General features: G+C 57.9%; 1 protein-coding gene across 1 annotated transcript in view; it reads right to left on the bottom strand.

Moving 5' to 3' along the window:
• Positions 1–21,517, bottom strand: part of WWP2 (WW domain containing E3 ubiquitin protein ligase 2) — a 35,051-nt gene that overhangs the window by 6,327 nt on the left and 7,207 nt on the right. Inside the window, 10 exon segments of the mRNA XM_032701106.1 lie at positions 83–161; positions 259–387; positions 700–781; positions 2,568–2,622; positions 5,513–5,687; positions 6,588–6,677; positions 11,087–11,303; positions 13,662–13,873; positions 18,270–18,366; positions 19,098–19,235. Of these exon segments, the coding sequence (XP_032556997.1) occupies positions 83–161; positions 259–387; positions 700–781; positions 2,568–2,622; positions 5,513–5,687; positions 6,588–6,677; positions 11,087–11,303; positions 13,662–13,873; positions 18,270–18,366; positions 19,098–19,235 (1,274 nt within the window).

Raw genomic sequence — 21,517 nt, 5'->3', positions numbered from 1 at the left:
CCACACCTGCCCACGGGCTCAGGGCACCCACCACGACCCACCCAACCCTGCAGCCACCAGATCCTCCAGGTGCTGCACTCACGTGGCAGAGGAAGCGGAACTGGTGGTACTTCCAGCGAAAGCTCCGGTCATACGCCCCTGGCGAGCCGCCATGCTTGCTCCTGCAAAACCAGCACAGGCCACAGTCAGCACCCCCTGCCCTGAGCACCCTCATGTCAGAGCCCAGTGTGGTCCCCAGATCCCCTCAGCAGGGCTTACCCAGACTCAAAGCCCGGGCGCGGGTCCTTGAAGGTGGTGGTGCGGGTGTTGTGGTCCACGAAGTACCGCACGCTCTCATTCGTGTACTTCATCTCCCACCCGGGCGGCAGCGGTGGCTCCTGGATCATCCTGTTGGCAAGGAAGGGGTCAGCAGGCAGCCCCTCAAGCATCTCCCCCCTGAAATGCAGCTCTTGAGGACCAGATGCAGCCAGCAGCACCATGCCAGGTAAAAGGAAGGATTCATGGCACGGGATTGGCACTGGCCTGCACCCCAAGAGAGGAGCCCTGCCTGGGCAGCACTCTGGCCATGGCCAGGACACTGGTAGGGCTTCAATCCCCATCTGTGGGAGATGTGGCCTCAGTGGAGGCCTGGGCCAGGTCCTGGAGAACCTCACCTTCCAAAACCACATGCTCCCTCCCCACTCCCCCCACAGCTCCTACCCTTGCGTGCGAGGGTCTTCCCACTGTGTGGTCCGGGTGTTGTGGTTCACGTAATACACTCGCCCATTGTCCTGTCTCTTCTCTAGGAGAAAAGGGAGAGGAAGCGTCAGCTGGAGTCCCAGGAACAGCCATCTCCTTCACAGGAAGTTTGTCAGCTCCCCTATCTCACCTCCCCAGCTCACTTGGAAAAGGCAGGATAAACCCTACATTCCTTCCACATGCCCAAGTTGCCTCACTCCAGGAATGCCAGTGTGCAGGAGGAGGCCAGCTCTCCCAATGGGATGCCAGGTTGGCACAGGGGGTGTGTTCACCACACACCTTGGTGGCACACGCAGCCTCCTCAGAGATGCACCAGCATCCTTCCATGTGGACCCACAGGTGCTTTCCCAAACTCCCTGCATGGCCCTGCTGCTGGTGCCTGGCTTGTGTGCTGCACATGTGTGTGAACACACACGCCCTCTCCTTGTGCTGCACACAGGCACAAAACAGCTCCCCACACACCAGCCCCTCTGTATCTGCAGCCTCACACACTTCCCCAGGCACCCCTTCCCAACACTTCCTGCACTATTTGCACACTTGGAATGGTGAAAGCCTCCCAGCCATGGCTGGGCACCACATGCCCTGGTCCAGTGGTATCCTGCACCCATGCCTGCAGCCCCTCATCCCACCTGCCCACACCACCCCCTACACACACTCACAGCCTCCCCACCACTGCGTTCCCCACACCTCCTCTTCCAGGTGCTGCGTCACTCCCACAGCTCGGCCCTGCTCCATGACGGCAGGGACACGCTGCACGCACACTCCTGTCACCTCCCTGTCACCTTTCAGCCACCACCACCCCCTCACTCTGTATCACTCCCAGACTGTGGCTCTGGCAGACCCCACGTACAATTACCAGGACTGCATCCATCCTGGGGAACCCATTGACCCCACGGATCTCATCCATCCCAGGGACTCCATCCATTCCAGGGACCCCCACCCCAGGGTGCTCAGCCCCATGCAGCCTGTCCAGCTGACACTGGGATGGGTCCCTTCTCCTCGCTGATGGGAGGTGGGACACCCAGCAAGGGCTCCAGCACTGCCCCCATGGAGACCCTGCCCTTGAGGACCCCCTGAGCAGTGTGGGCCCCTCTGTCCTGCTCCAAGCTCCCACAGTTTTAACCCCTCTGCTGCCCAGCTGTGCCCCTCTGCACAGCCCAGCTGCACCCACAAGCATCCCAGCCTGCCCTCTCCAGAGATGCTCTCGCCATGAAGGGGGTCTCTCTGCCCTGGGGGTGGCACAGGGACATTTCTAAATGTCCTGGCACACAATGTTTGGGCCATGGAGGAACAGCCAGCCCTGCTCCTGCCAGCTCCCAGCCCTGCTACAGACCAGGGCAGAGCATCCCAGGAAACAGCACAGCAGCAGGATGGATCTCTGCCTGTCTGGGGACAAGGAGCTGGATCCTAAACCTCTCCCACCATCCAAAGAACAATCACAAGCACTTCTGCATTCAGCAGCTGAGAGAGGCTGGGAACTCCTCCAGGAAAAGGGGATAAAAGGGGGAAAAAAGCTGGATTTCAAATCAGAGACTGTGCTAATCACAGGCAGACTCAGCCCCACGTGCAGCCGAGCATGGGGAGCGCTGGTTCCATGGCCACCCTTCCCAACCACACCAGGGATGGGAGCGAGGGAGTGCTGACAGCACCGTGCTCCCGCAGGAGTGATCGGAGTGTCCCCATCCGAGTGTCCCCATCCGAGTGTCCCCATCCGAGTGTCCCCATCCGAGTGTCCCCATCCGAGTGTCCCCATCCAAGTGTCCCCATCCAAGTGTCCCCATCCAAGTGTCCCCACTGGGGCCAGGCAGGTGAGGCAGCTCAGTACTTACCCCAGCCGGGAGGAAGTGGCCCGAGAGGATCATTGTCAGATGGGGCGCCGGAGGACTAGAGTTAACAGAGAAGGCAAAAACACGGAATAAAACCACGGGCAGGGAGGCTGGGAAGAGTAGAATGCTGAGGCGAGCTGGCCAGCCTCGCTCCCACTCACCTCCCCTTGGCCCTCAGCTCCCAGGGAACTAAAAAAAACTTGCACACTCAAGGGGGGCTAAAAAAGGAAAAAAAAAAAAAAAAAAGCCCAAACCAAGCAGGGCTGGGGCAGCCAAGGGGCGTCGGGGCAGGGGCTGTGCCCGCCGAGGGCAGCGGGATGGCCCGGAGGGGTCCAGATGTGCGCGGCTGCTCAGCTCCCGCCGTCCCCTCCAGATACACCTCCAACCTCCTCCAAGAACCACACACAAGAGGGGGAAAAAATATCGCAGGCCTTTCCAATGAAATCATTCCCACAAGCGCTGTCCACGCCCCGAGCTTCCTGGCGGGATGGCGGCCCCCTCCTCCATGCGCGGGCCGGGCGCGGGGTGCGAGATGCACTGAGCCCGCATTCATCCCGCGCACACGGGCGGCCCCGCGCCCCCCCGCCCCCGCAGCCCCGCAACAAAGCCCCTTTCTCCTGCCCCGGGCCGGGCAGGGCCGGCGGCCCCGCACCAGACCCTCCCGGGGGGGTCCCGGCGTCTGCCCCGGTGGGTTGCCAGCCCCCCGGCCCCAGCTCCGCTGGGGCTCCCCCGGGGATGGAGGCCCAGCCCCACAGTAGGGGGCTCAGGAGAGCAGGAGGCCCCTGAAAGTGCTTTAATGGTTAAAAAAGAAACGTATCATTACCCAAAAGGCACTTTTCACCTCCCAAAACCCAGTTGCAGAGGGGGGCGTTGTCCCAACCCCCACCGCACCAGATGGGATCGGAGTCAGCCTGGGCTCAGGGACGCCACCAGCAGCCAGACCCGGCCCTCCGCCCTGAAAACAGGGACATCCCCACTCCAAGAGAGACACCCAAAACTCGGGGCACCCCATGGCAGCCCCAGGGACCCCAGGGACTATCCTGGGGCACGTCCAGGGACGGCGCTGGTGCAGTGTGTGCCCCCTCCAAGCGTGTGTCTCATACCCAACCCCATGTGTCAGGACTGGGGGTAGAAGGCACTGCCTGGCACAGCTGGCAGACTTCAGGTTTGGGGCAGAGTCTGCTCCCTCCCTGCTGGGACAGGCTGCCCAGACGCACAGCCAAGTCACATCCAGAGGTACCACCTCATTGGGACCTAAAACCAGCTAATTAAAACTAACAGGACAGAGCTCTGGGCAGCTGCTGCAGCTCCCCACATTCCTGGGGAACAATCTGGACCCCCATGCCAGAGACCCTTCCATGCAAGGGATGTGGCACGGGGGTGCCTGCTGGGCCAGTGGTCCCTGGCTGCACCCTGGCCCCTCAAACTGTGCCTTCCCAAGGCTCTGCCTCGCTGCTCCTCACCTCCCCACCATCCTCTCTGGCAAGGGGGGCACAGGGGGGCAAGTGAAACGGAAAGCCCCCGCAAGGCAGGAGGCAGAGCAGGAGCCATCGCTGCTGGCAGGAGAGCTTGAAACAAAAAGTACAATCGTTTCATCAGGCTAAATTTGGAGCTTGAGTCCCTCCCTCAGCGCTCCACAGCCTGGCCAGGGCGTCACTCAGCGCTGGAGCAGCTCCAAGGCTGGTGCTGGCAGGGAGCGAGTGACAGCCCTGGAGCCCCGCTGGCCATGGTGGAACCCCCTCCCACAGCCCCCCCCTCCACTGAGGTCCTGTGAACTGTGTGTGGGGAGCGTGGGCAGGCAGAGGCAGCAGTCAGGGGGGTCCAGCTCCCACTGTAAGGCTTGGAAGGACTGGTGAGGCACCCAGGGAGGGACAGGCAGGGGGAGAAGAGGGGCTGAGCAGCTCCCACAGCCCCAGGAGTGGCCCTGGTTGTGTCTCATGCAGAATGGACTTTGCACTACCTGCACCCTCTCCCAGAGAGCTCCTCCTGGAGCCCTGAGCTCACTCTAGTGCCAGCTGGGACTCCTAGCTTTCTCTGAGCAGCTAAGCATTGATGAGAGGTTGGTCCCTCTGCTCTGCCCACCTGCCCTCCTTGCTTCCTTTCATCACAGCACGGGCTGGATCACCACTCCAGGGAGCAGGAACATTCCAGCCCGGCCCTTTCCCAAGCAGTGCTCATCCTGCAGCCCATGGCCACCAGCACTGCTCAGCTCAGCAGAGGTGCTGGTCATCCCTGCAGCCAGAGCCCAGCTCCACAGCAAAGGCAGAGCCAGGACAAGAGTGGTCCCTGCCCAGGAGCAGAATGGTTAAGAGACTATTCCCTGAGCAAGGAAACGCAGATACTCAGCCCCAAGTAGGAACAAGGGGCAGCAGCAGAGGAAGCAGGAGGGAGCTGGCCAAGTCCAGATCATTCCCTGCATTCTCTGGTCCCTGGATCCTGCAGCCCCTCACAGTGTCAGCACTTGTACCCTGGGCCTGCAAATACTGCTGCCCCCAGGACCCAGCCATGCTGCCCTGAGCCCGATGGAGTCCCAGGAAGGAACGAGCTCAGCCCTCAGAGCCTCCCTTCCTTCTACAGACCAGACTCCCACAGCACACACCTGCCTCATAGGTCAGCAGCAAGGCTTGCCTGATGGGAGCCATGGGAGAAAGCCTGTGCCTGGCCACACTGACACTGGAGGGACACCAAGGACAGGCTGCTGAGGACACCTCCCACCACCATTCAGGGCTGCGCAAGCTGGTTTATAAAAAGAAAGTCACTCCCCCACAGTCTCTGCAGGGAGCTGAGGAGCTTGTGGGCTCCCATCCAAGCGCTGCTCCACTGAGCTTGCTGAGTCCACAGACCCCACACAGCCCAGCAAGGGCCTCCCCATGCTCCACGGCTCCCAGGCCAGCCCAGGTGAGACCAGCGGGAGAGCCAAGTGAGACCTCACCACCCCCAGCTCTCACCTGGTACAGGAACCTCTGGCTGAACTGCTGCATGGCCCCCTGGAGCTGGTTCCGCTGCGACTGCCACTGCTCGTAGTTCCTGACATACTCGGCTGTGGGGCGCTGCCACGTGGTGGTCCGCGTGTTGTGGTCCACGTAGTAATACCTGCCTCGAGGATCCACACGTTTCTCCCACCTGGAAGCACCCAAGGAAGCTGTCACTGTGTGTCCTCAGACAGCCAGGCAGGCCCTGTGGACTAAGACACCCTCCAATACGAGGGTTCCATGCCCAGCTCCAGCATAACCACCGGTTTCACAGCTGAAGAGACTCTTTTGGACAAAGATTCACCAAAAGGAAATATAAAGGACTGGTAACTGTTGAAGCAGCTCCTGAAAGGGCACATGAAGCCTGACAGGATGCTCAGGCACAAGCAGAGCTCCCACCAGGATGTCATGAGCATTCCTCCAGGACTGCCGACCTTTGACAGAGGCAAGGCACTGGCTTGGAGACCTGGCAGGAGGGAAGGAGCACACCTGGGCTACTCCCAAACCCACCTCTCCAGGTAACAGCCTCCCTCTTTTAACCCCACACGGATTTCAGGCTGTGGTAGGATCAGAGATCACAGCCTGGCTGCAGGCAGTGCGTGCCCACAGGAACCAGAGGCTCCCGGGGAGGACATAGGTGGGTTTGTGTTTCCCTTTCACCCATCACACCTGGGTCACTCCAGCCCTGCACAAACTCAGTCTAGAGAACAACAGCAGTTTGTACTGAGTTCTCTGCTTTTAGGAACACAAAAAAGGTGAGAATTCCACAAATTTCTGGAAAGCAAATGGCCTCAGGGCTGTGACCTGAAGACACTCCTGCAGAAGAAGCTGGGCCCTCATCTACAAGAGTTCTGCAGAGCAGGTCTCATGGAGCTCAGCAGCATCATCTCCTTGAGCACAAGCAGACCCCAATGTGGCTGAGAACCTCAGAGAGCCCCCAGAGAGCCCAGGGTCCAGCTTCAGGTTCAGGCACTCTGAGGTGCCCGTTTGCTCACCAGGAGCTGCAAGTCAGATCAGTGTCTGAGGTGCCAGCTGCCCCCACGCCCCTTACCCAGGAGGAAGGGGTCTCTCCCACGTCGTGGTCTTGTTGTTGTGGTCTACATAGTAGACTCTACCATTTGGCAGCTCCCGCTGTTCCCACCTGCAAAGAAAACACAATCTGAGGCAGGTGATCCTTGCTAGAACCAAGAACATCCAGAGAGCTGCGCCTGGTGGGTCAGTGAGCCCCCCTTCTCACATCCTCAGTGTTCCAAACTTTATTTGACAGGTCTGCGTGGCAGCTGCAGGCCTTGCTAGATGGAGACTATGTGAGAGGGGCTGTAGCACTCTGCCCTCTGGAACACACAAAACTTGGAGCAGAAATTCCTCATTTCCCCCAGAAAGGTCAGCGTAAGAATTCACACAGGGTCAGTTTTACACCCTGTGTTTTTGATGTAGTTTTTGTTGGGTTTCTCCTAATATGTCTTTACAGGGAAGCCTTTGAGTTTGGGTTGGGGCTGGGTTCTCTCCCTGGCAGCCCCAGGCTCACTGCTGACAGCCACGGCTCAAACACACCACATGGCCACAGCACTCAAGTCGGGATGGCCCCTGAGGACAGCCTGTGTGACAGGGAGCCTGGCTTTACTGGGCCACACTAGAACCATTCTCTGCCTGAATTTATTCATGAATTTACCCTGGCAAAGGTAAAAGCTCCATGGAGCCTGTGCTTTCCTGTCAGCTTTTATCCTGCAGCAGAGGGAGGCAAGCCAGCAGCTGCTGACAGCTAAAGTGTTCTCCTGTCACACTCCTGCTCCCACAGGCCTCCCTACCCATTCAGTCTTCTGTCTCTAATCATCACAAAAAGCTCAAGCAAATTACTACACCAGCTTCTGTTGTGACAGCAAGGAAGCCAGCCCAGAGTGGCAGAGAGCAGGCAGCCCTGGGGAAGGAGCTGCTCTGGGCACTGATGCCCCATCCTGGCTCACCCTCACACCTCCCAGGGGACAATGGAGTCATCAAATAGTGACCTCAGCCACAGCCACACACCTGCTGCAACACAGGTCACCATCATCCCAGCCTCTGCAGAGGCCAGGTAACTCCTGTAGGTGTTGCTATCAGCCAGCAGCACTGGGCCTTCTCCTCCCTGGAACAGATCTAGCAGGTATCCCTGATGGAGAGCCCAAGGCAGGACCTGTTGTGCCCATACACCTTTGAGGGTGAGGGGCTGCCAAGCCTAATGCTGCCCAGATTCCTGATCACTAAAAGCATCAGGACAGGTAAAACAAGACTGCAATCCCTAAGAGAAAACCAGCACAGCTGGGATGTCCTAAGACACAAGTGTGTCCACCCCATGAGATGGATGGTGGAAGGTCCCTGGGCATCTTCACGGAGAAGGCAGGGATGTGGAATTGCCCTGAACAGGTCCTCTAGATTCATTAACAGGTTCTCTGATCCATATGCCTCTGAGGACTTGGAAGTCCTTTATGACAAGAGGCTCTCAAGCCCCCACATACCATTCTCATGGCTGTAGAGATCAGAAATCCCATGATGACAATTCCTCCAGGTTTCTGGATCCCTCAGATACCCCTCTGGGTGCCCTCATGACTGCCAAGAGCCACACGGGATTTGGGAAAGCTGCTGGTGGTGGCAGCTACTGACATCCTCTGCCCCTGTGTCACACCCTGTACAAACACTGATGAGCTCACAGGCTCCTCACCAGCAGCTCCCTGGTGATCTGCAAAGTAAATCTGCTGAGGGCTGGCTCACCCTGTGGGCAGCAGTCCCTGCCATCGGTGATGAACCACAGTCACTGCTGACACACAGCAACAGCCTGGGAGATGGGGACACTGGGAACATCCCATCCTCACTCAGACCACCCTGCCCAGCTCCACATGGCCACCAGCACAGGAGATCCATGGTTATAGGAGCACTGGATAGTGACAGCTCTCCCCACGTGCACACACTGCAAGCATGAAGTGCCTGACACGATGGCTCCCAGCAGCTCCCCTCCAGCTACCCACAGGCTCATGATGGCCATGGATGCAGGGAGCCATGGGCACTGGGAAGTGGCAGAGCTGAGACAACTCAGCAGTCCAAACAAAACGCCCTCCTTATGTAAGAAACCACAGCCCTGTGGCTCCTGCCAGGCAGCATAATGCACCTCTTTGTGCGGGCGAGACAGCGCCATGCACACACCCCCCTCCTGGCCGGCTGTCCCTGTGCAGGATCATCCCTGATAGGATCCAGATGCAGGAGCCAGGGGCTCCTATGCCTCCCTGCCCCCTTTTGTTATCGATCCGCTCAGAAACCCCAAGTGAGAGCCGGGACCCTGCACCCAAGGCCTCAGGCACTGCGGCCACTGTGCCGGCTCCACACGCTCCTGGCTTCGCAAGGGAACGCTCTGCCCGGAGGATATGAAGGAGGTTTTGGGCACTGTTGGGGCTGGAATTACTCAGAACTCCTTCCAGCACCCTCCAGCCCCTAGGACAGACTCCCAGTTGTGTGAGGGATGCCTTTGAGCCACCACACCTGGTGCAGATGTTGAGGCCCAGAGATCTGAGCAGCGCAAATCCCCACATGAACCCAACGCTCTGCCTCAGTCTGTCATAGCCCAGAACACAGGCTGAAGAGAGTGCTCCCCACGCTCCCAGGGATGCAAGGAGGCACGTGGAGAATGAGGCAGGGCAAGCAGGAGGGACACCATGCCTGGAATGACTGGCAGCTCTGCAGGGAATGTTGCTCCTGCAAGTGGCAGAGCAGAAGCCATCCCTCACGGGCTCTGCAGTGTTCCCTCACAGACATCCCAGCAGAGATGGGTCAGCGAGGGACTATTCTGCAACCCCATCTCCCACTCAGGGCCCCAAACCACCAGTCAAAGTAATTCCCTGGTGTGGTGAGCCAAGCAAAAACCAGCCGTCGTAGATCATGGCCCAAGAAATCCCCAGAAGCTCCTTTACACCATCCCCAGGACACAATGTGTTGTGCAACCCCTGTTTAGCAAATCCCTGTTAGCCCAGGACCTGGTTTGGCAGCTCTCAGGGCTTCAACAGACTCAACTCTCCGCTCTCCTTTACCTGGGAAGACCTTGATCCCAAGCAGGTGAGTGCTGCCCAAGCCAGCCCAGCATGGCACAAACGCAGCACATGCCAGAGAGCAGCTACCCTCTTCCCCCTACAGATCCCACTGCCAGGAAGGGAGGGACTGGCACAGAAAGTGCTAATCAAAGGTGTCTCCAGATATCCAAATCCTGGGAGCTCAGCCTGGAGGATGGCTCACTACCCCTCTACCATTCCTCTCCATCTGTCTTCCAAAGCACAACAGCTTTATCCTCCTCCCTGCTCCGACACACACAATTCTCTGGTCTGTGAGCTCCACAGGGAGACAGTGGTGGGGAGGACAGGGCCACCCTTATACCTGGTTGGACCAGGCAAATCCAGCCTGGCATGTCTTAGAAAGCAGTGCCTGTAACCTCCCGAGCCTTCAGAACCCCGGATCATGAGATATCTGCAGGCTCCTCCACCCCAGGAAAGAAACAGCCTGTTTCCAACCCCAGGTGGGGAAAAGGAGCCCTTCAGTCTACCTGGTAGAAGCAGAAAGGGGCATAAGCTCTGCCTAGAATAAAGGCCTTTTTGAGAGCACTGGACTTTTCCAGCTGCCTGGAAACAGGAAGCGCCCAGGCCAGGAGAACAGAACCCCTCACACACCCGGCATAAAGGCACACTGAGCCGTTAACCCTAATTACCTGTGACTGACACGCGAGCAGGCCCTGACCTTTCAGGCATCGCCTCAGCCAAGGGAAAATAAACAACTCCCTTCATCCCAAACACAGCCCATTTCACCCCCGCCCAGAATTCAAGGTGTTTGATACAAGGGGAGAACGACTCAGCTGCAACACAGAGGGGGCTGAGCCCAGACGCCCCCACAGCCAGCACATCCACGGGCATTGCTCAGCCCCTCCCTGCTCTCCTCCAGCCCCTTCTCCATAGCCCGAGGAGGAGGAGGAAGAGGAGGAGGAGCATCCGCACCAGGGAGAACAGGCACTGCTACTGGAGGGTCCTGCCCATCTGCCCCCAGCAGTGGCCAATGCCCCAAGCATGTCTGTGCCCTCCTGCTCAGTGGGAGCTCCCTGGAAATCCACACTTGCTCTCCCGTGTGTTTTCCTCTGCCTGATCCCTTCAGCAGTCCTGGGAGAGCAGAGAGCTCTGCATGGATGCTGAGAGGCTGCTTGGCACTGCGCTGCCATCCACTGTTTACAGCCTCAAACCTCCGCGGGCACAGCCCAGCCCCTGGTCCAGAGGATCCATGGCAGTCAATCCTGAGCAGACGGGCAGAGCAGGGGGCACAGGCTGTGCCAGGTGAACAGGGCACAGGGATCCCCACAGGTGCCCCAGGCCACCCCTGCTCCACTGAGCACCAGCATTCCCACCAGCTCCCAGGGCAGCACTTCCCTCTCCTTCCAGGCCACAGCAGTGTCCCAGTTTCTTCCTGTCCCCACCTCCAGGGCCCTGCCTCCCTCCTCGAGGGCCACAGGAACCCACCACGCAAAGGTCTCAGGCAGAAAGCAGAGCTTACCCGGGGGGCAGAGCATCCAGGGCGGGCACTGCTGCCCGGGCTGGGGGGGCACTGGGGCCGGACGCTGCCTCCTCGGCCTCTCCGGAGCCGGGCAGGGCAGGAGGGGCAGGAGCGGTGGGGCCGTCGGTCGTGCCGGACACCGCCGGGGCCGCAGCATTCGCCCCCACTGCTGGCCTGTCCTCTTCAATGTCCACGGCACCCACGGCGTCCCCGTTCACTGGAAGGGCAGAGAGCAGGGGGTCAGCACCCAGGAGGGGATGGGATCTGGCCAATCCTCCTGGGAGCAGAGCTTGGGTGACAACCCGAGCACGGGACTCACGGTGCTCCCAGCCTGCAGCAGAGGCAGCACCTGCGTCACCCGGATCCCTCTGGGAACCACTGCCTCTATCTTGAGACAAAAGCAGAGGGTACTTTTTTGTGCTCAGTTTCTCTTCAGCCACTTGAAACACACTGCATCCCTGATGGGAAATCAGGGAATGAGTAGGACCTCTGAAACTGTGGGTGCAGCATCTCCTCCGAGGCAGAATGAAACCTGGGCTCAGCAAGTCAACAGCACTGGAAAGAGCTAAGTGTTGCTGGATTCCAGTGAACTTTTGAAAAAGGGAAGGGGAAGAGACAGAGCAAAGGAAAACTACAAAGAAAAATGATGAAGAGGAAAATGCTAAGCAAAAAAAATGAAAGGGAATTTGTTTGAGGAATACTTATTAGATACCGAAAACCCTGAAACCTGGCAGCCCAGCTGAGCAGAACCTTTGCTACACGACATCCTGGCTGGAGTGACAAAGCAAAAGTTTTAAAAACAACCCAGAAACAAGAAACAAAGTATGGGATGCAGACAGAGTTCCATGATTTAGAGCTGAGAAATGGACAAAACCATAAGGGAAGCCCAAATATTTAGTATCATAGGAAAAACCAGTATGAACTACCACAGATGGGAGACTAAAGAGCTACAGACACTCTGGAGAAGAGGTAGAGTGCTCAGGACTCTGCTTGGCAGCTGGAAGGTGGCAGGACAACATCCTCCAGCATCAGAGGGATCCTGGGACACAGCGGCAGTTGAAGGTGCCCCCAGGCAGCACTGAGGGTGAGGAAGATTTTCAGGTCAGCAGCAACTTCCACCAGAGTCCTGTGGCAGCCAGCTGAGGAGGTCCCTGACTGCCCCTTATGTCAAGCAAGCCTGGGAAGGACAGTTTTAGAAGCCTCAATCACGCTGTGCCAGTCTCCAAAGAGAACCTACAGAATGACCCAGTTGAGTATGCCATGGTTGGTTTGATCACAGTCCTGGACAAAGCAGGGAAAAGCTGATCCAAAGTTCACCTGATAAGGAAGGGCACCAGGGGGAACACAGCAAGGGCTGAACAATGTGACTGTGGGGAAAACACACCTGGGAATAATCTTTTATTGAAATTACAGCTGAGAGTGACAAATGTAACAGGGACGTTCTTGCAACAGCCTGCTCAAAAAACACAGCAACGTCACCAAAATGTACCAAACTGAGGGGCAAGAGGATGGCTTGTAGAGGCACTCCAGGGTGTCCAACACTAATCCCAGCCATCCAAAACACTCCTCTCCCCATCCTCAAGTCATCACTGACAGGATTTGTGGGAGGCACAGAGGGTGTGAGTGGTAAACACCAACAAGGACAGCACAGTCATAAAGCCACTGGGGAGGCTGCGGCTGGGCCAGTAAAACGTGCTTTAAACAAACCAAAGCCAAGAAGCCAAGTTGTACTTGGGAACAAAATCCCTGTCCCCAGCCTGAGGGAGTGTCCACAGAGTGAGGAGACTCGGGAGGGCTGGCCTTTGGCAAAAATGAGCTTTGGCAAAATTGAAATTGCGTTGTTCCAGGTCTTCCCAATGAAACGTAAAAAAACCCCAACTTCCTTCTGGGTTAAACAAAACATTTCCTTCTCTCCTAAACTGCTTTTCCTTCCAGATCTCCCACAAAAGCAAACTCAGTGCGGAGGAGTGAGAGATGCTCCATGAAAGCTAGAGAAGGAAAACAGATCAGTCACATGTGACTTTGTAGTCAGGCACTCAGCAGGCCCCAGTCCTGCTCCACAAGGGATTCAGGGCTTTGTGGACAAACCCAAGGAAACACAAGAGAAACCTTTCCAAATATACCCTCTGATGCAAGAGCCAGCCCCCTTCGATAGGTGGGTTTGTGCCTTTGCCTGATGCTCCACAGGCAGCTGCTCCTCCCACTTCAGATCTTCACTTAAGGCTGATGGGAAATTCAGCTGAATCCTGAAAAGAGTCCACTCAGCAGTGACAACTGTCCTCCTCATTGTGGCATCAGTGATGCTGCTGTCCCAGTATCCTTTTAAACACCTGGAGCTGGTGGCTCCAGAGTGGAGCCACAGGAATCATTCCTGACAGGCAGCACCGATCCTACAAGACAGCTCTGCGGAGCTGCGCAGCTTATCAGCAGCAGAAGCAATAAAAAAAAAAAATCAATCAACTCACAGGGAGGACATTCCTAGGCACTACCAGATCCATCATCTCAGCGGAAATGGATTTTCTCCACCATAAATATCCCTGAGCTCTGGTCCCCACCTCCCCGAGCGTTGGCTCACCTGTGCTGTTGATTGCTCCGTTGGCCATGGTGCTGGCTGTGCCGTTGGCAGTGCCGTTGGCTGTGCCGTTGGCCGTGCCGTTGGCTGTGCCGTTGGCCATGCTGGCATGCTGTGTGCTCTTGGCCTGCTGCCGGTGCCGGCTCCTGGCGCTGGGACTTTGCTCTCCACTCCCTGTGTTTCCCCTGGCCACTCCAGCCACGTGTCGGTGCGTCCTGCGAGGGAAAAGAACATGGGAGGTGAGAGACATCACATGGAAAACCCCACTCCTGCCTTTTTGCCTCAGTCTTGTGCCGATTCCATCCCTGGGCGGGATGCAGCCACGTGCCTCCACTCAGGGCACTGCCCCGAGCTCCGTGCTGCTTGCTCAAACCCACCAGTGGCAGAGTCCCTCGGAGGAATCACCTGAGTGACAACCCCTTGCTTTTGTTCGCGAGTGGCCACCTCACACACCAAGGAACAGCCCTGGGCACTCATGGCCAGTCACCAGCTCACAGCCCTGAGACACTGTGGCTCCTGGCAGCTTGCTCCCTGCACCCCTGCAGATCCCAGGGGAGATCCCATGGCAGCCCCACCTCCTGCACCACAGAGGGGATCCTCACTGGTGCCTCCCACCTGGCTCCAAGCCTTGCACAGAAATAGGTGCAAGAGGAAGGTGCAAGTGTTTGCTGCTGCCAAGACAGCTGTGGCCCCTGGAAAAGGAGGGAACAAGCAGCTAGGAAAGATGGAAGCTGAAATCACAGCACAGGCTGTGACTGGCTCAGGTGCAGCTGCTCCATCTCTTGGGGGTCTCTGTGTCACAGTGGAGCTCACCTGCCTCCATGTCCCCATGGCCAGAGCAGCCCAACCTCTGTGGGCAGAGGACTTGCAGCTCCCCTGGCAAACTCCCCCTCATACCACCCTGGGTCCCCAAGGCAGCACAGAGGCTTCCCAAAAAAGCTCAGTTTCACCTTAGGAATTTGTTACTGCGAGTGGGCAGGGAGACAGGGTGGAGGGGGGAGGGATGCTGCCTTTCCAAATCCGGGGGCAGGGCAGAGGCAGAGCCCAGGTACCTCCACCCAGGCTGGCAGCCAGGGCAGCAACCACAGAGAGTGAGGACTGCAGGGACCAGGACGTCAGTTTGCCCCAGCCAAAATCTACCCTTAAAAGGGCAAAACCCACAAACTGTCCCCAAGTGTCAGGGCTGGCGCTGGGAGGGGACAGCAGCTTGGCAGCGACAGGGTACAGATCAGTCATGCCACCCTCGCCAGCTACAGAAAGCCCTTGGTTCTTCCCACTTATTCCAAAGCCTCTCTCCTTGGGGAGCAGCTCATGGCAGGACTGGGATCAGGAGGAGACATGGGAAAGCAGGAGATGTTTGTTGAAAATAGATCAGATAAGAGCCACAGGGCAGAACAGGGCTGTTGTGACCCCTTCGACCAGCCATGGACTCCCAGGAGGGCAGCCCCACCCAGGGGCTCCTCAAACAGGCTCCTCAGACCGTGAATTCACCCCCAACATCCTGGCTACCCTCGGACACGGCTCCGTGCTGGGGGTTTGCTTTGCCCACCAGCACCTGGGGATGTGGAGCATCTGCAGGTGCAGAACAGGCTCCTCTTCCCTGGTCAGGAGGTAAAGGTGGCCCCTCACTGCCACCTCGGTGGGGCATCCTGACATCACATGCCTCTCGAAAGCTGGCTGGGACCCCTCCCCACAGTCACCCCCTCCCCACAGTCACCCCCTCCCCACAGTCACCCCATGGTGAGGCCAGAGGCAGCGCAGGCCCCAGAGCCATGGCCAGAGGGCAGCGGGCAGGTGGCACCAGCCAGTCCCACCAGGAGCAGCCCCCTCCGCATGGGACAGATCTGGTCCCTGCCCTTCCAGCACAGATGAGCTCAGAGCTACCCAGGCAGTTTTTAGAAACCAAAACAGGATGTTTCCAGGCTGCCAGGCGGAGGCACAGGGTTACCAGCCTGAATTAGCCAGCCCGCCGCCCAGCCCAGCCCTCCCACGAGTGCTCCCATCTGGGCATTGTCTTTTAATAGACACTGGAAACAAACCCAGGCCACGGAGCACAGCAGGATGGGAATGTGCACCTAAAATAGGAGCGGGGAGAAAATCAGGCAAGGCACAGACGGAAACAGATGGTGGGATGGAGCGAGGTGTGTGTGGGACAGCCCCTCTCCTGGGGGGAACAAGACCCCATTGTACCCCATCGACTGGGGACCTCAGGTGGCTGCCCCAACCCTAACCTGGACCAGGGCAGATGGTGCCAAAGAGGAACATGGGATCAGTCAGGTGACATCAACCATTCAGCTCTCCCACTTCTGCCAAGGCAGAGCCCCCACACGACAGTGGCCAACACAGACCCTGGCCATGTAACCCAGGAATGGCCAGTTTCTCCAGCTGAGGTGACCAGAAGGTCCCAGGATGAGATGCCAGCAGAGGTGGCAGCATGTCTTGGTCTCACTCAGCACATCAGCCAGCCCCCAAGCTGTGGTTGAAGAGGAGGAAGGGCAGAGCACAGAGAGCCAGCACTGGCTGTGGGAGGTCAGGGCAGGAGAGCCCCAGTGCCACGTGGTCAATGGGAGTTCAGCTCCCAAAAATACAGAGATGAGAAATTCCCCCTGTCTCTGCCAAGAGGGGAGGAGACCAGCACCCAAATGAGAGAATCATGGAATGGTTTGGGTGGGAAGGGACTTTAAAGCCCATCTCATTCCACCCCCTGCCATGGGCAGGGACACTTTCCACTATCCCCAGTTGCTCCAAGCCCCATCCAACCTGGCCTTGGATATTCCAGGGATGGGGCATGCACAGCTTCTCTAGGCAACCTGTGCCAGGGCTTCCACAAGACAAACAGGGCTCATGGCACCCACGGCCCCAGCCCTCAGCTAAGGGCCCCTGGGCTCTGTTTTCTCCCTGCACAGAAGGCTGTGGAATTTCACACCCCACCACCAAGATTAGCAGCAAATCCCAAGATGACATTTGTTCAGGAGAAGAAAGAGAAGCCTGACCAAGCTGTTTCCCTCGTGGGGACAGTGTAGAAATAGCTGAGGAGCAAAGAATGACCCTTTTCTTCCCATCCTGCCGGCAAGTGAGTTTGCCAGCATCCATCACCAAGCCCAGAAAATAAACACGGCTCTGTGTATAAACACAGCAACCATCACACAGCATTCCCAAGCGCAAGGGAACCGTGTTTCATCCCAAAGCAGGCAGCTGCCTTCACAGTGGGTGCATCCAGCAGTGCTCTGAGCAGTAACACATCAACCTGAGCAGGTATGTCCAGAACACCCTAATTTCAGGGGAGTGCAGCACAGATTGAGGACTAGCTTGGAAGTTTCCCATGCCAGGGTAGCCATGGGATTGGAATGATCGGAGGCAGACCTGGCAGGTGTCTGAAGGTGCCCTGCAGAAGTCCTGGCCAGACTTCAACACTCAAAGAAGAAACTCCTCACAGCCAATGGAAAAGCAGCAGGGAAGGGGCAGCAGGCAGTGACCAGGCTGAGCCTCCCAAACTAGAACTTTCTTTGCAGGTTTTCTAGCACCTACTGAGAGCTGTTAAGTGCCTGCCAAGCCTAGCTCTCTCAGGTCACTGAGCACTTCCCACCTCTGAGAATGATTTAACACCTGGATAGCAGGAATCAACAGGAGCAGCCACCACAAAAGGGCACAAACTGTGTTCACAGCCTACTCCCAACACCCCATCCCTCTCCCTCCTTGGGTGGAAGATGAACACACAGCATGGAAGGACACGGTCACTTTTGGAGCCAAAAACATCATCTCTGGTGTGTGCCCAGGAGATGAAGAAGAAGCAGAAGAGCTTGAGGTGTGGGGCTTGTAGCTGAGAGTGCTACTGAGCCTGGGCCATGCAGAACCTCCCACAGGCAGGCTGCAGGCACCCTCTCCACAGCCACACTCCTATCCAGAACATCTGTACAGGCTGCTGGGCCACTGCCACACTCTGGAAATATAAATAGGTGTTAAATTCAACTCCATGTTGACAGTGTGACACGTCTCCCAATAACCACAGCTCCAAAAGGAGCAGCGCTGAGCCACTCCAGCCCAGCAAGGAGGCAGGGCAGGGCACTGAGCCAGGCATAGGATGGCCTGTTGCCCAAGCATCTCATTTCCTCTGGAAGCAGCTGTTATTTCCCTGCAGCTCTGCTTCTCCTGCTCCTGGACTTTAAGAAGTGTCCCCTTGTGACCATTGTCCAGAGGACCATTGTGCTTCCCAGTGCCTGGCCAGGGCTGTGCTTCAGGGAAGAGCTGGGGGTCCTCATGATCCCCGTTTGAAGGGATCCCACTTTCTTAGTTTGCTTGGTCACAGCCTGTCCCACTTCCAGACAGACCATTCCTTCGGCTGCCAGTGGAGCAACTGGTGAAACTCTCTGGGCCATCACAGACCTGATACTTCTTGAGACAAACCCTTTAGGAGGGGCTCAGGCCAGCCACAGCCTGTCTGTACAGTCACCCCCTGTACCCCCAGCTCTGCTGTCCCCTGGGACAGGCCACCCCTGCCCCACCTCTCCCGTGGGCTGTGGTAGGGGCTCACTGGGAGATCTGGAGTGGGGTGCACTGCAAAAGGACAGGGCCACAACCTCTCAGTAATGGACACACAGCCTGGGGCCTCACCTTGGTCTGCTGCCAAAGCAGTTGGTACTGGGAGGCTGGTGCCGGCCCTCCGTGGCTGCAGCCGCGCTGGTGGGGTCCCGTCCGGGTGCCTGGGACCCTGCATGGGGGAAGAATGGGAGAGTGAAGAAAAGGACTGAGACACCTACCAGCTCTTCCCTCCTCCCCACCTTCCAGAAAGGAGCCCCAAAAGCCCCAATAGTCCCATCTATTGCATGACAGACCCCCAGCACCCAAGGACACCCCACCTTCACGCTGGGTTCTCTCCTCTCCCACTGCTGCGTGAGGGCACAACCCCCCCAGCCCAGCACCCTGTAGCTCCAAGCAGAAGGCAGGACTCTGCAGAACTGGCAGCACCAGGAGAGCAGCCACATCCAGGATTCCCAGATTTCACAAGTTTTGTTTCCCAGCAAGGAAGAGAAGGAGCCAGGGGAAAGCAACACATTAGCTCTGCTCCCTCCCCTGGCAGCCCCATGGGTCAGCCATCAATCCATGTCCCCATGGGTAGCCCTACTCAGGATACACTGAAACCATTTCCACAGGCCACAGGAACAGCAAGGGAAGGGGCTGATCCATGTGGATGGTTGGAGAAGGGCCTGGAGAAGGGCTGCTTCTCCCAGGCCATTGATGCTCCTGCTCCAATTCCGCAAGAATTCGTGAGCACCCAGGGCAGGCGGGGCTGGCACCAGAGCTTCATCTGGGAGAGGAGGCAGGTGCTGGCCCTGGGTCACTCACCCAGGGGTGCTGGGGGCCATGGGCTCAGCCCCCTCCTCTCCCCACTCAGCACCTCGTGCCTGGAGCCACTGCACGCACGTGGGGCCGGGCACTCACCCTCTGTGCCGGCACTGCCATCGGGAAGGCTTCCCAAAGCAACAGCCGGCCCGTCCAGGAAAATCGTCAGCTCTCCGCCCGACACAATGCTGCCTTTGTTCTCCGTCTGCAGGTCCAGGGTCAGCTGCCTGTTCTCCACTGTGGGAGAGAGGGGACAGGGAGAGAGACCACCAGTCACCACCGGGATCCCAGCTGCGATGGACGTGGCTCCACCAGCCCAGCTCCCATGCCAGGCCCGTGGCCTATACCCTGGTGGGTCCCCCCCAGGCCTCCCCCACCCCCCAAAGGTGCCTGCTCCCTCAGGACCAGTTGTCCCAGTGAGCACCATCAGCACTGGCCCCACACCTATAGGTACCTTCCAGCACTGCCCAAGGATCCCCAGCCAGCCCCATTGCCCTCTCCCAAGGAAAACCCTCCCTCACCAGCCACCCTTTTACTGGGGCTGCAGTTGCCCCAGGGGCCCTGGCTTTGACACAGCCAAGACCCTCATTGCTCACAGATCCAGGAGCTGGGGCTGTAGGGCAGATCCTGGCAGGAAAGTCAAGGGATTTAACACAACACATGGGGCAAGAAGGGTCCTTCATGATGGCGACCACCACATTCCCATGCACCAGTTCCACTGAACAACAGCAGCACAGACTGCCTCCACAGAAGGTTCTGGAGTGTGTGGCATGGTCTGGGAGACTCTTGGAGACAGTTGCCAGCTCCACTCCCACCGTTGGGAGCCATTTTGGCTTCATCAGCTTTAGCAAGACTTTGCTGGTCCCTAGGGGCAATGGGGGCACAGGCACAGCCCTCAGCACCCATGGGCAGGCAGGGCTGGTCCCCTGGGTGACAGCACCCACCCCAGCACAGCAATGCCTGCCAGAGCCAGCCCGACTGAAACACCCAGCTCTGCCACAGAAGGCCAGAAAAATTTGGCTGCACCAGCCTGGGACAGCAGCCCAGACACTTCCTGACTCATTTGCTCAAATAATATTTGTATTATACATGGATTGCTCATGACACAACGGCACCATTTTTTAGCAACCTGCTTTGTCCTGGTGCGACGCGGGGATGGGGTGTGGTTCCTGCCAGTGGGAGCAGGAGGAAGGGAGCACACACCTATGGACCCCTTGTCCCACCTCTATCTTCAAGCTGTCTGTGCTGGGATTCACCACCCCCTCCTCCAAGGCGTCCCAAAACCCAGTGACATGGGGTCTGTGGCAAAGACAGGGCTGTGAGACAGGCTGCATTTGTGGATCTCAGGGAAGTCTCTGGTTTGTAGTGCCAAGGATACAGGTATCCCCTGCACAGACAGGGCACACGCTCACAGGGGTACAGCAGGGAGGCTAGAGTTCAGCTGTCACTTATCATCCACCCATCATCCAACAAGGGATTCTACTGAGCCTGGTCTCCCTCCTCTGCCTCACAGAGCTGTTCTCCGCTTGCTTCCAAGGGGAACCGACCTCACAGGCGGTTTTAAGAGCCTGAGACAGAAGATGCTACTGAGCACGGCCAAAAACCAGAACAAATCCAGACCCTGTTTCCCCCTGGCTCCTCCAAGCCATAGGAATCCACATTTTCTCTGGGGTCCCTCCATCCCCCTCCGTAAGCGCCGCACTCCGGGGCCGTACAAGCCCTCATTGTGCGGGCACTCGGCCGAGGCGCAAAGACAAGGTGTCTCCAAGTGGAGGATGTGAACATGAACCTCCCAGCCGGCTTCCTTCTCCCCCCCTCCAGCTTTTTTAAAGAAAATAAACACTCGTAGAACCTTCCCCTCCCTGTCCCCGTCCAGCGTGCAGGACGCACAAAGGGACATTGCTGCTGCCCCGACGGCGGGTCCCCCGAAGGGCTGAGCACAAAGGCTGCCTCTGTCCCGCCGGCTGCCAGAATGTCAGAGGAATTATTATTATTTTGGGAGGGGGTCGGGGGTGATTTGGTCCTGAATAAGGTCTCAGTTCAGCTGCTTCCAGTGCCCCGCACACAGCATCAGAGCTCCCATTTAGCGGAGGTGAGCTGGAATTCCCACCCAGCCCATTAAGCGGATTTACGGTTCCAAGAAATGAGGCAGGGAGCAGCCGGTGCGATAACGGCCCCAGGCTCAGCCCCAGCCCCCGGGACCCCTGGGGACCACACATGTCTGACCCCAGGGAGCTGCCACACGGGACAGGCAGCCCCTCTGGAACACCCTGTCTGAGATGGCTCCATCTCCATGCACACATCCAGGAAGAATTCCAGACAGCCAGTCAGATGGTGCTTCCCACTCTCTTGGCTCCCCAAACCCTCTTTGCACAGTCCCACTGGATGCAAAGGCCAGGTCCCATTCCAACAGGTCCATGTGATTGTCCAGGTTTTATCTGGGATGGATCAAAGCTCCCTGGTGCTGAGCAGGTGAAGACTGGCTCAGCCTTTGTGAATTTCCACAGCCAAAGGAACGA

The sequence above is a fragment of the Chiroxiphia lanceolata genome, chromosome 13 (assembly GCF_009829145.1).
Source record: "Chiroxiphia lanceolata isolate bChiLan1 chromosome 13, bChiLan1.pri, whole genome shotgun sequence".
NCBI lineage: Eukaryota > Metazoa > Chordata > Aves > Passeriformes > Pipridae > Chiroxiphia > Chiroxiphia lanceolata.
The sequence above is the reverse complement of the archived record's forward strand: the minus strand, read 5'-3'. Positions and strand labels throughout refer to the sequence as shown.